General features: G+C 38.9%; 1 protein-coding gene across 1 annotated transcript in view; it reads left to right on the top strand.

Moving 5' to 3' along the window:
• The first annotated feature begins 2,595 nt into the window (after positions 1–2,595).
• Positions 2,596–12,461, top strand: part of Srp72 (signal recognition particle 72) — a 34,598-nt gene continuing 24,732 nt past the window's right edge. The window contains exons 1-5 of the mRNA XM_026385674.2: positions 2,596–2,726; positions 5,653–5,773; positions 7,603–7,726; positions 9,059–9,202; positions 9,282–9,393. Coding sequence (XP_026241459.1) covers positions 2,618–2,726; positions 5,653–5,773; positions 7,603–7,726; positions 9,059–9,202; positions 9,282–9,393 — 610 coding nt within the window. The 5' untranslated portion in view covers positions 2,596–2,617. The remainder of the gene's footprint in view (positions 2,727–5,652; positions 5,774–7,602; positions 7,727–9,058; positions 9,203–9,281; positions 9,394–12,461) is intronic.

The following is a 12,461-nucleotide window of genomic DNA, read 5'->3' as shown; positions in this document are numbered from 1 at the left end:
GTCTAGCTTTGTTCTACCCTGTGCTATCAGATCTACTGGCTGATATGGAAGACCAGAAATAGCAGGAGCAGTTACACTATGGGTTAGTTCTTGAATATTCTGCAGTTGTTGCGGTTGTTGCTGTTCACCCCCATCCTTCCTGCACATTGCAGAGCCCTGAGTTGTTATCAAGACTGAACACGATGATGCAGACTAGCCTGTATCATAAACTATTGTCCTGGCTGACGGGGAGCCAAACCCAGGAAGTCTTAGGATGTGTTTGGAAAACAGGACTCAGTGATGAGTACCATCAATGACCAAGACTATAGCATTTAGAAAGAAACAAGGGAAAATCCTTAGTTTCTGTTTGAACAGATTAAAAACAAACTAACAAAAAAACAAAAAAAAAAAAAACAAAAAACAAAAGGCAGTGAAATACTCCAGTAGATAAAGTGTAAATTCCCAGAGGTATGGAACATGGACCAACACATAACCTAATACTAGAGGAGTATAGCATATAAGCCGGTACCAAGTGCATACCCAGTTTGGATCTTGGATGTCCTTCTAATAAAGGCTTGGCTACCAGCCAACCACTGGGAGGTGGTAAAACCTTCTGGAGGTGTTCATGGAAGGAAGTAAGGTCACTGGGGCATGTCCTTGAAGAAGATGTTGGGACCCTGGTTTTCTCTTTCTCTCTCTTCCTCTCCTTCCAGCTACCATGAGGTGAGCAACTTTGTTCCGCCACACACTCTACACCATGGAGTAATGCCTTGCCACAGGCCCAAAAGCAACAGACAACCAAAAGCCAAAATAAATGCTTACTCTTTGTAAGTTGATTATTTCAGGTGTTTTGTCACCATGATGGAACGCTGACTAACAGTAACAAAAGACCTATGTGGGTTGGTAAGCCCGATCACAATGGACCTCACATGTTGGGCTTCCTAGTTAGGAGTTTATCAAGAAGATAGGAGTGGAATCAGATATATACTAAAAATTAATTCCTTTCTACCACGTGAGGACACAGCTAGATAAGATCAATTTTGCACCCAACAGAAGGAGCCTTAGCAGCCTTACCAGACACCAAATCTCTTGGTATTTTTAGCTTGGACTTCCCATCCTCTACAATGTAAGACATAAAATCATGTATTTGATCACTCTGGTTTGGAAGACTGTCTAAAAAAATAGCAGATTAAACCTACATATATGTATCCTGTTTGCCACAAAACTCCCATTAAAATAAGAAGAAATAGAAATCCAGGACTTTTCAGCCATTTGTAGAATCTACAAGGTGAATCAGATCAGACTTATACTGCCAATTCTTATATAAAGTCAGTAAGTTATAAAAGCACTACTAAACAGTGACTTATGAAGGGGGGCATAAACACCTTTGGAAAATCCAGTGTAATCTACATTTTCTCTGAAAAACTAACACACAATTTTGAGTATACCAAATATCATCTGGGATAATACCCTTGATATCTAGGCACAATTGGCTTGAAACCTATGATAATTCCAGAGTCAGTGAAAGTCCCAAACTCTTCTCATGGTTTTTACATGAAATGTGGCAGACATCATACAGCGTAGCCAGTTGCTGTCCATACTTGCCCTTAACAAATTGACAGATTAAGTAAGAAAGATAAAGCAAATCTCATTAAATTTAAAAATTGATGCTGGGTGTGGTGGCGCTCGCCTGTAATCCCAGCAGAAGGCTAAAGCAGCAGGATCATACGTTCAAAGAGGGCCTCAGTAACTTAGTGAAGTCCTAAACAACTTAGGGAGACCCTGTCTCAATACAAAAAGGGCAGGGGATGTGGCTCAGTGGTTAAGCGCCCCTGGGTTCAATCTCTGGTACAAAATAAATAAATAAATAAACTTGAGTACCAACCAAATAAGGTACTCACAAAAAGTACGGAGTGGTGTCAGATCCTACGGATACAGTAGTATAAGCAAAGTAAATATGGTCTCTACCTCTCAGAGTGAGAGTCCTTAAAGAATGATCAGTGCTGCAGGTGGAGCCTTGAGCAGAGGGTGTAGTTCAACGGTGCAGCGCTTGTCTAGTAGCTTGCAAATTTAATCTGCACCGCACACAAAGCTTTAGAGAATGCAGCCATAAGGTTGCCCACTCTGCAAGCCCAAAATTTCCTCAAAGAAGCAATTTTAACCTAGATTCGTTAGGACAAAAGAGTTAGCTAGGTGGTTGGAGGAAGAGAGTGACAGGAGTTGTGAAGGACGGACAGGACAAATGTCTGCAGAGTAGGCCATTCAATCAAATGTTTCTATTAGTTACCACCTTGCAGACTTATTTCTGGCCGACCGTCACCCCTGCCACACTTGGCCCACGTCGGTCGCCCTATAAATGCACGCTGAAACTGAAACTATTTGGTGAACCCCTTCGAAACCCCCTCCCGGCTCCTGCACTTCCTCACTCAGGACCACCTTGGGGTAAGGTATATCGACTGTATGCATGCGAAATTTTCGCCACGACACTGGAAGATTACGGTTTCGACGCTAACGCAAGGGGAGCAATACTCCTCACTTCGCGCCGCTTAGCAACCACCAACTTCCCCTCTGCGCGGCCGACTGGGGGATCCTCTTCCGGGGCAGAGGTCGCCCCGCCCTTCCCCGCGTCTCCTCCAAGATGGCGAGCGGCGGCAGCGGGGGGGTTTCAGTGCCTGCGCTGTGGAGTGAAGTGAACCGTTACGGCCAGAACGGCGACTTCACGCGCGCTCTCAAGACCGTCAACAAGAGTAAGTGTGGGGCGGAGGCTGGGGCGGGCCTGAGCCGGCGGGAGGATGCCACCTGTTTCCGGCGCGCGCGACCACCTCCGGGTAGACGCGCGCAGCGGGAGACCCTAGCGTTCTCCTGACACTGACCCAGCGCCTGGAGGGTGCGGATCGCAGCCTCTCGGCGCCAACCGGGCAACTGGGGGGTCCTCGGTTGCTTAGAGCCACGTGTACTTCTCTCTACCCACCCCGCGGGACGCAGGAGAGGGATTTAAAGAGACCGCGGGTCCTGGAGCCTCTTTCGAACTGTTTTCTTATTGAGTCCTCTGTTGCCTTATTTCGAAAACACTTCACCTTTCCTTTGGCTTTTCCTCTTGAATTGAGGGATCAAGTGTTGTTCAGGGTGCTTGATCTCTTGGGCCTGGGCGGAGGAAGGAAGCTGCTTGGGACACGTAATTGACATGCTGGCGCTGACAAGGTGGAAGCTGTACGAATTCAACCTGAGAAGGGCTGGTCTTCAGGTCAGGCCCGTCATTCCCACATAGAATCTCACCAATGCCATTTAACCAGAAAATGGGTATGCGAAAGTACCAACGTTTGAAATAATGTCGGAAGAAAAGTTTGGCCTGTTCCCACCCCCACCTCCCTACCCCCACTTAAGCGATCACTGCAAATTTTTACAGCCTTCATTGTGAGCGACTCATTAAATTTTATTCTTTACTACATAACTACAGTATAGTATTGAAAGTATATTTTAATGTTTTCAGTCTTCTCTACTGAAGGTGCACCCTGTATATGTTAGATTTGGAAATGTAGTTACTAAAACAGTTTAGCTTTGTAGAGCAGTAGTAACATAAAAGGTGTGGTAGTATCATACAAGGCTGTAAAAATAATTTACCACAACCTATTGCTGAGTTGGTGTGAAAAGTAGTGATGAGTGCTCACAGTGCACTTTTGGTGATTTCCGACATTGGGAAAAATATCTACTGATATTTTTTTTTTTATTTGATTCCTAAACTTAACCTTTGGCTAGGTTCACAACTAACACTCTACACTTAATGGCAGGGTAGTAAGTTATTCTGCAAAAATTATTTCATCAGCAAAGGCTGACAGTTTGTTTGGAGGAATATATTAACTGCTAGAAATTCCTTGGATCTTAGATTGAAAATTGAACTCCTAGTTGCCCAGGAATGACAGGCAATTATGAGAGTAAACGCTGTGGCATTGAAACTAGGTCACCTGAGTCCTTTTTTCTACTTCTTTTTAGTCACCTTAGTAAATAAGGGGAATCTTGAATGGTTTGGGGGAACATTGCCAACAAGGTAAATTTGTGTTCTTATGGTACTTTATAACTTGTAAGATTTTTCCAAACTATTCTCATTTTGTTGGTTTTTGTTTATTTGTTTGTTTGTATTGGGGATTGGACCCAGGGGTTCTTTACCACTGAACTGCATCTCCAGCTTTATTTATTTATTTATTTATTTGGTACCAGGGATTGAACTCAGGGGCACTCAACCACTGAGTCACATTCCCAGGCCTATTTTGTATTTTGTTTAGAGACAGGGTCTCACCTTGCCATTGGTGAGGGTAGCTTTGAACTCACAATCTCCTGCCTCAGCCTCTTATTTTTTTATTTTGAGATAGGGTCTTCCTAAGTTGTTGAGACTGGCCTCAAACTTGCCATTCTTCTGCCTCAGCCTCCAAAGTCACTGGAGTTACAGGCATGAGCATCACACCTGGCTCATTTCATGTTCTTGATAACCTTGTAATATAAGTTATGTTCTCATGCTCATTCTGTATATCAGAAAAACCGATTTGGTTATTAAATTATTTTCCCAAGACTTTAAGACATCTAGGGATGCTGGTACGGTGACTCATGCTCCTAATGCCAGCAGCTCAGGAGGCTGAGGCAGGAGGATCAAAAAGTTCAAAACCAGCCCCAACTTAGCCAGGCCCTGAGCAACTTAGTGAGACCATATATCAAAATAAAAAATAAACACTGGGGATGTGGCTTAGTGGTTAATGGCCCCTGGGTTCAATCTCTGGTACCAAAAAAAAAAAAAAAACCTTGGGGCGAGCTTGCACTATACCTAATTCTACATGAAATTATTCTTTCCCTGTGAAGTAATGAAATATATAGGATGCAGCATGGGTCCCAAGACGAAGAAACTGTAGAAATAGCTTCCTTCTTGCTGCTTTATTTTACTGCACTTTTTTGGCACATGCCTCATGAATATCTTTCTCAATAATTAAGTCTGATTGATAACTTCTTCTCTTTCTTAAATTTTTTGTAGTTGTAGATGTACAGAGTGCCTTTATTTTATTTATTTATTTATATGTGGTGCTAAGGATCGAATCCAGTACCTTACACATGCTAGGCAAGTGCTCCGCCACTGAGCCTGCATCCCCAACCCTCCATAACTTCTTTTTTGTCATTTAAGTTACAGATGACAATCACTTTTTTTTTTTAACTGTTTTAACATCATTTCCATTACAATAAAATTGGAAATACCTCATCTTTGAGGCAGGGATCAGAAAACTTGGTAAAAGTGTGAAAAGGGAATGGATTTTTTTTTTTAACATACAGTATCTTTATTTACTTATATGTGATGCTGAGGATCGAACCCAGTGCCTCACACATGTGAGGCAGGTGCTCTACCACTGAGCTACAGCCCCAGCCCCAGCCCAAAGGGAATAGATTTAAAAATGACTTTCTGGCCAGGTGTGATGATGCACACCTATAGTTCCAGTGGCTCAGGAAGCTAAGGCAGGAGGATCACAAGTTCAAAGCCAGCCTCAACAGCTTATCAAGGGCCTAAACAACTTAGACCCTGTCTCATAATAAAAAGGTCTGGGGATGTTGCTCAGTGGTTAAGTACTCTAGGGTTTAATCCCTGGTTACACCCGCCTCCCCACCACCACCAATGACTTTCTTTAAATTGTCCTCCAGTACTTCAGATCAACAAGGATGATGTAACTGCTTTGCACTGTAAAGTGGTCTGCCTTATCCAGAATGGAAGTTTCAAAGAAGCCTTGAATGTCATCAATACTCACACCAAAGTGTTAGCCAAGTAAGTGGTGCAGTTAGTTGTATAGTTATTAAAAACGTTTGTATTAGAGCTTTAATCTCAATAAGAGGTAAATTGTACAAAGATGTGGAACATAAATAGGAACAAAAATTTAGAAGTTAAAAAAAAAAGAAAAAGGTACAGAAGACAAAACATGTAGGGTAAGCATGTTTAAGTGTAGAGTGGATAAGCATCAGAGCTGGTAGAGGTTGTTAGGATGGTGTGGCAGTCTTAGCCAGATCTCTGTGCCTAACTTCATTGAAAATTATTTAGTTAAGTATGTTTTTAGGTTAAGATCTTTTAGTATCGTAGTTCTTAATAGTTTTTAGACTATGTAGTAGGGGTGTTTTTTTTTTTTTTTTGGTTTCGTTTGTTGCTTTTTTTTTTTTAATATCTTTGTTTTATTTATTCATTTATTTATTTTACGTGGTGCTGAGGATCGAACCCAGTTCCTCATGCATGCAAGGCAAGCGCTCAACCACTGAGCAACAACCCCAGCCCCTGTTTTGGGTTTTTTGGGTAATCTTTTTCTTTTTTTCATTTATTGTTTTACAAAATGTTAATTTATATTATGAATCGTTACTGTAATTTGACTTTTCTTTACAGTCTTGCCTAGCCCTCAAAAGAAGTATGTATTGAAATTAAGTTGTAGCATATTTATTCATTAATGGGACAGTGGTTTCTGAGATACAGAACTGAATATAGTACACCTCCTTTTATAGGAGGAAGAGAATAAAAATTTATTTATACTTTTTTTGTATTTGTGAAAACAAATACTAGAAGGAGAAACAATAATAATAATCACTTGGAGGGGATAAGAAGGAATAGGTTCAATCTGTATAGCAGTAGAAGTAAAACCTCTTATGTATTGCAGATTAAAAACTAAATTTAACACTTTATTAAAAAGAGGGTGTGGGATATAGCTCAATTGGTAGAGTGCTTGCCTCACATGCACAAGGCCCTGGGTTTAATCAACACCACACACAGAATAAAAAAAAAAAAGAAAGAAAGAAAGAAAAATAAAAGGGGTACAGTTTTCTACTGTTAAACATGTTTATCCTAAATTCAGAATTTTGAATATTGGCAATTTTGTGAGATAGAGAAATTTTCCAAGAAGTTTATTAGGTAAGTAAATAAAAGATATTGCCATTTGCTTTGATAAATAGTACTTTTCCTTTAGGGATTATGTTTGAAATTTAAAAGTGAGTTTATTTTTTTTTTTTTAGTTGTAGATGTACACAATACCTTTATTTTTATGTGGTGCTGAGAATTGAACCCAGTGCCTCACATGTGCTAGGCAAGGGCTCTACCTCTGAGCCACAATCCCAGCCCTGTATGTGTAATGCTGCTTTCCTAGTTGTATCAATTATCAATTGTTTGATTATAAATATTATGTTCTTTTAACTTCTGGTTATTTTTTCTTTGCTAATAATTTTCTTCTTGAACAATTTAAAAGAAACATCATATGGCTTATTTTAGTAATATATTTGAGAAACTTCTTAAATATCCCATTAAAATTAATGATTTTCTTTGTGTCTAAGACATTTGATTGTTTATTTGGTTCATGGTTAGCTTCTTAATTGTTAGTTTCAGAAGACCAGTAAAATTGTTAATGTCGGGGGAAAAAAAAAAAGAGGCTGGGGAAATGGATGTAATATTTTCTTTTACTTAGCCTATGATTTTTTGGACAGGTCACTAACTTTTAAATTTCCTTATCTTTTGTTGTTGTGATTAAATAAATTTAATACATATCATGTGTTTAGAGCAGTGTCTGGCATATAGTGAGTGCTTTTTATTGTTAGGCAATAATCAGATTTTTTTTTTTCCTTCAGTAACTCTCTCTCCTTTGAGAAGGCATATTGTGAGTACAGGCTGAACAGAATTGAGAATGCCTTGAAGACAATAGAAAGTGCCAACCAGCAGACAGACAAATTAAAGGAACTTTATGGACAAGTGGTAAATACTGCTTTAAAACACCTGTTGACAATCATTCTGGGTGAGCATGACTACCTGTAGCATGGAGCAGGGATGAGGAAACCCAGCCCATCCTGATGCTCCACAAAACTGGCCACCAAACCAGTTCTTGAGGTTTGAATATATTCCCTCTTCTTGATCTTTGTTTGAACAGTTGTATATATAGTGTTCAATGAACAAAGGACTCTCCCAGGGTAGTTAGAAAATTAAGAAAAATGAAAGAGCTATTTTGTGAAAATTGAATTTCTTAGAAAAATGAAGGCCAGTGAGCTTATATACTTACACAGATTTGAAACAGTATTTATTTCAAGTATTTAATTGGCATTTTATTCTGAAAAGAAAATTCTGATGGATAAGAATTTGGGTGATTACATCTGCCACCATTAAAATATATTTTATTAATAAAAATATTTATACCAGAAGAATTTTGAAACATTAATATTAAGTCTTAAAATAGGGCTATTCATGATGAGAGGGCATAAATGTATTTATAAACTGAATAAATTTGTGATAAATTCCAGAGGTAGATGAAGGGCACCAATCGCTGTTACACATAGTGGACTGATTGACCCAGAGTGACATTTATTACTGTCCTTTAAGGAAAACTTGAACTGAGTGCAGAGTCAGGTGTAACTGCTCAGGAGGCTGAAGCAGGATTGGAAATTTGAGGCCAGTCTGAGCAACTTGGTGAGAATCTGTGTCACAAAAAGTTAGGGATGTAGCTCAGTGATAGAGTGCTGTCCCCTATGTGTGAGGCCCTGAATTTGATCACAAATAGTGGAAGAAAAAAGAAAAAAAGAACTTGAATGAAAAAAAGCAGGAATTATGTTGTAGGTACTTGAGACAACTGTACAATAATTGGTTTCTGAGAAATAGAAAATGAAGATTGTACATAGTGAATTCCTAGGCAATACTAATTTTTTTTTGTTAAATTTTATTTTGTTTACTGGGACTTAGTAATCAGTTTGTATTGGGAAAAAATTTTTCCATTGTTCTGATTCAGGTAACAGGATAGCCTTCTATAGAAAGATTTTCTTTCACAACCCATATCAGCCCTTAACTAATTTCAAAAAGAAAGGTAAATAGGTATTTTTCTAAATTTTCTAATTTTAGAAAAGATTAATTACTAGTAGCTTTTTGAAAGTATTATAGCATATAAAACTTATGTACAAATTATAGAAGAGATGATTGATTGCCTTATTATGATGAATTAGGTTTCCTACTTAATGGTTCCAGAAAGCATTACTGTGTTGTTAAAGATATAATGTTATATTAGTCTCCTCTAGTATTTTCACTTGTTTTTTTTTCCTTCAGCTATACCGTTTAGAACGTTATGATGAATGCTTAGCTGTGTATAGAGATCTTGTCCGAAACTCCCAAGATGACTATGATGAAGAGAGGAAAACAAACCTTTCAGCAGTGGTTGCAGCTCAAAGCAATTGGGAAAAAGTGGTTCCAGTGAGTACCCTTGTGTACCCATATAGCCATGAAATAGCATTCATGTCCAATGTTTGACTGGTATTTTACTCCACAACAGGAGAACTTGGGCCTCCAAGAAGGCACACATGAACTGTGCTACAATGCTGCATGTGCACTGATAGGACAAGGCCAGCTGAACCAGGCAATGAAAATCCTACAAAAAGCTGAAGGTAGGAAGTTTTTAATGTTTTTTTTTTAAATATTTATTTTTTAGCTTTAGGTGGACACAATATCTTTATTTTATTTTTATGTGGTGCTGAGGATTGAACCCAGTGCCAGGCGAGCGCACTACTACTTGAGCCATATCCCCAGCCCTATTAATGTTATCTGTAAATATAATGTGATTCTAACTTTGTAGAATGTTTCTTTCTTTATTTTTTTGGTACTGGGGATTGAACTCAGGGGCACTCCACCACCGAACCATATCCCGAGCCCTATTTTGTATTTTATTTCAAAACAGGGTCTCACTGAGTTGTTTAGTGCCTTGTTTTTTTTTTGAGGCTAGCTTTGAACTCCTGATTGATTCTCTTGTCTCAGCCTCCTTGAGATTACAAGCACGAGCCACTGCGCCTGGCTTGTAGAGTGTTAACAAAAATTGCGTTTGTCATTTGTGAAATTATTAAATGGAAGTTACTGAGGCATCAGAATTTTAAGGTCATATGATCTTTTGTTAGTTGGTTTGTTTTTTATTTACTGGTGATTTAATCTAGGGATGCTCTACCACTGATCTACATCCCCAGCCCTTTTTAGTTTTATCTGAGATAGGGTCTTGCTAAGTTACCCAGGTTGGTCTCAAACTTGCTATCCTTCTGACTCAGCCTCCCAAATAGCTGGTATTATAGGCATGTGCCACCAGGTCCAGCTGGCTGCCTGTTTTTGACCATGTTTCTATCTAATCCTTAAATCAGTCCACTCATTTATCTGACCCACACCTTGAACCTAGGGCCTCACACTAGGCAAGTGCTGTACCACTGAGCAACATCCCAGCCCCGGCCTTTTGTTTTTAAATATTTATTTTTTAGTTATAGTTGGACACAATACATTTATTTATTATTTATTTTTATGTGGTGCTGAGGATTGAATCCAGGGCCTTGCATTTGCGAGGTGAGTACTCTACCACTGAGCCACAATCCCAGCCCCAAATCCCAGCCCTTTTTAATTTGAAACAGGATCTTTCTTGTTAAATTGTTTGTGCTAGCTTTGAACTTGTTGTCCTGCCTCTACCTCCAAAGTAACTGGGAGTATAAGCATATAGCACTTTTCCTGGCTTCATTTACACATTTTCTGTTTTGTTTTGGTACTAGGAATTGAACCTGGAATGCTTTACCACTGAGTGACATCCCAACCCTTCTTATTTTTTATTTTGCGACAAGGTCTTGCCAAGTGACTGAGACTGGCCTCTAATTTGATATCCTCTTGCCACAGCCTTTTGAGTTGCTGTGTTATAGGAATGTGCCACCGTGCCCAGCCATTTCTTATAGTCTGAATTTTTTTTAATATTTATTTTTTATAGTTGTAGTTGGACACAATAACTTTATTTTATTTATTTATATGTGGTGCTGAGGGTCGAACCCAGGGCCTTGCATGTGTGAGGTGAACGATCTACCGCTGAGCTATAACCCCCCACCTCTAAAGTCTGAACTTTGAGGAGTAGAATTTTGAACAAATTACTGTAAATATTAAATGTAAATTAAGTGACTTGATTTTAAGCATTTATAACAGTACATGGCTTATAATAAAAAACTAGATACTAGTTATTGTTATACTAGTAATACTAGTTGTTATTGTACTACTATTTCTATTCAAATAGGTAATAATATGGTATGCTTTTGTGTGTGTGTGCACATACATAATAGTGGGATGCATTTTGACATATTCTTAAATGCATATAACATGGTTTGCTCTATTTCAATCCCAGGTATTTCCTCTTTCCCCATTCTCCCTCCCATGACCCCCTTCTTCTCCTCTGTTGGTCTTCCTTCTATTTTTTATTTATTTTTTATTTATTTATTTTTAAATTAATTTATTTTATTTTTTTAATATTTATTTTTAGTTCTCTGCGGACACAACATCTTTGTTGGTATGTGGTGCTGAGGATCGAACCCGGGCCGCACGCATGCCAGGCGAGCGCGCTACCGCTTGAGCCACATCCCCAGCCCATATTTTATTTTTTGGTAATCAGGATTCAACCCATGGGTGCTTAACCACTAAGCCATATCCCTAGCCCTTTTTTTTATATTTTATTTAGAGACAGGGTCCCACTGAGTTGCTTAGGGCCTTACTAAGTTGCTGAGGCTCGCTTTGAACTAAGGATCTTCCTGCCTCATCCTCCCTAGCTGCAGGGATTACAGGTGTGTGCCATGGTGTCAGGCCTATTTTTTATTTTTTAAATTGGTGCATTATAGTTATATATAGAATTGAAATGAATTGTGATATACATACTTGCATACAACATAATTTTTGGTCATGAAGCTTTCTTTTTGGGGGGCTACCAGTGATTGAACCCAGGTGCTTTACCACTGAACTACATTTTAGCCCTTTTATTTTTTATTTTGAGGCAGAATCTCACTAAGATACTTAAGGCTTCACTAAGTTGCTGAGGCTGGCCTCAAACTTGGAGCACATCCCAATATGCTGGATGTGCTCACCACCCCTGGTTCATGAAGCTTTTAATTAAGAAAAACAGGGCTGGGGAAATAAGTGATAAGGAGAACATGAACTTAGCATGCACAAAACTCTAGGTTCAGTACCTAGCACCAAAAAAAAAAAAGTTGGGGGAGAAATTTATAGAGCTATGTCTGATCTCAATTCCTGAAACATTTAGATTTTTCTTCTGTACAAATTTTTCCTGAAAGCAAGAAAATTGATGTTATGGGGAAGAAAAGGTGAAATGGGGTCTGTTTTTACTTTTAAATGTTGAAGCCTAAAATAAAGAGCAGTTGTACATGGTGATACTTGCAATCTAGAGCCTCAGAAGGCTGAGGTAGGAGGATTACAAGTTCAAGGCCAGCTTTGGCCACTTAATGAGACCCTGTCTCATAACAAAACATAAAAAGGGTTGGGGATATAGGTCAGTGGTAGAGCACCCCCAGGTTCAATCCCCAATACTTAAAAAACTAACCAAATAAATAAATACATAAATAAGAGCAAAGATTCGAGCATGATGATTAGAAAAATATTCATTTACAAATTAAAATTTCAGTGTGGCACAGTTCTGTAATCCCAGCGGCTCAGGAGG

This window comes from Urocitellus parryii, chromosome 10 (genome assembly GCF_045843805.1).
Source record: "Urocitellus parryii isolate mUroPar1 chromosome 10, mUroPar1.hap1, whole genome shotgun sequence".
In the NCBI taxonomy this organism is placed as follows: Eukaryota; Metazoa; Chordata; class Mammalia; order Rodentia; family Sciuridae; genus Urocitellus; species Urocitellus parryii.
The sequence above is the reverse complement of the archived record's forward strand: the minus strand, read 5'-3'. Positions and strand labels throughout refer to the sequence as shown.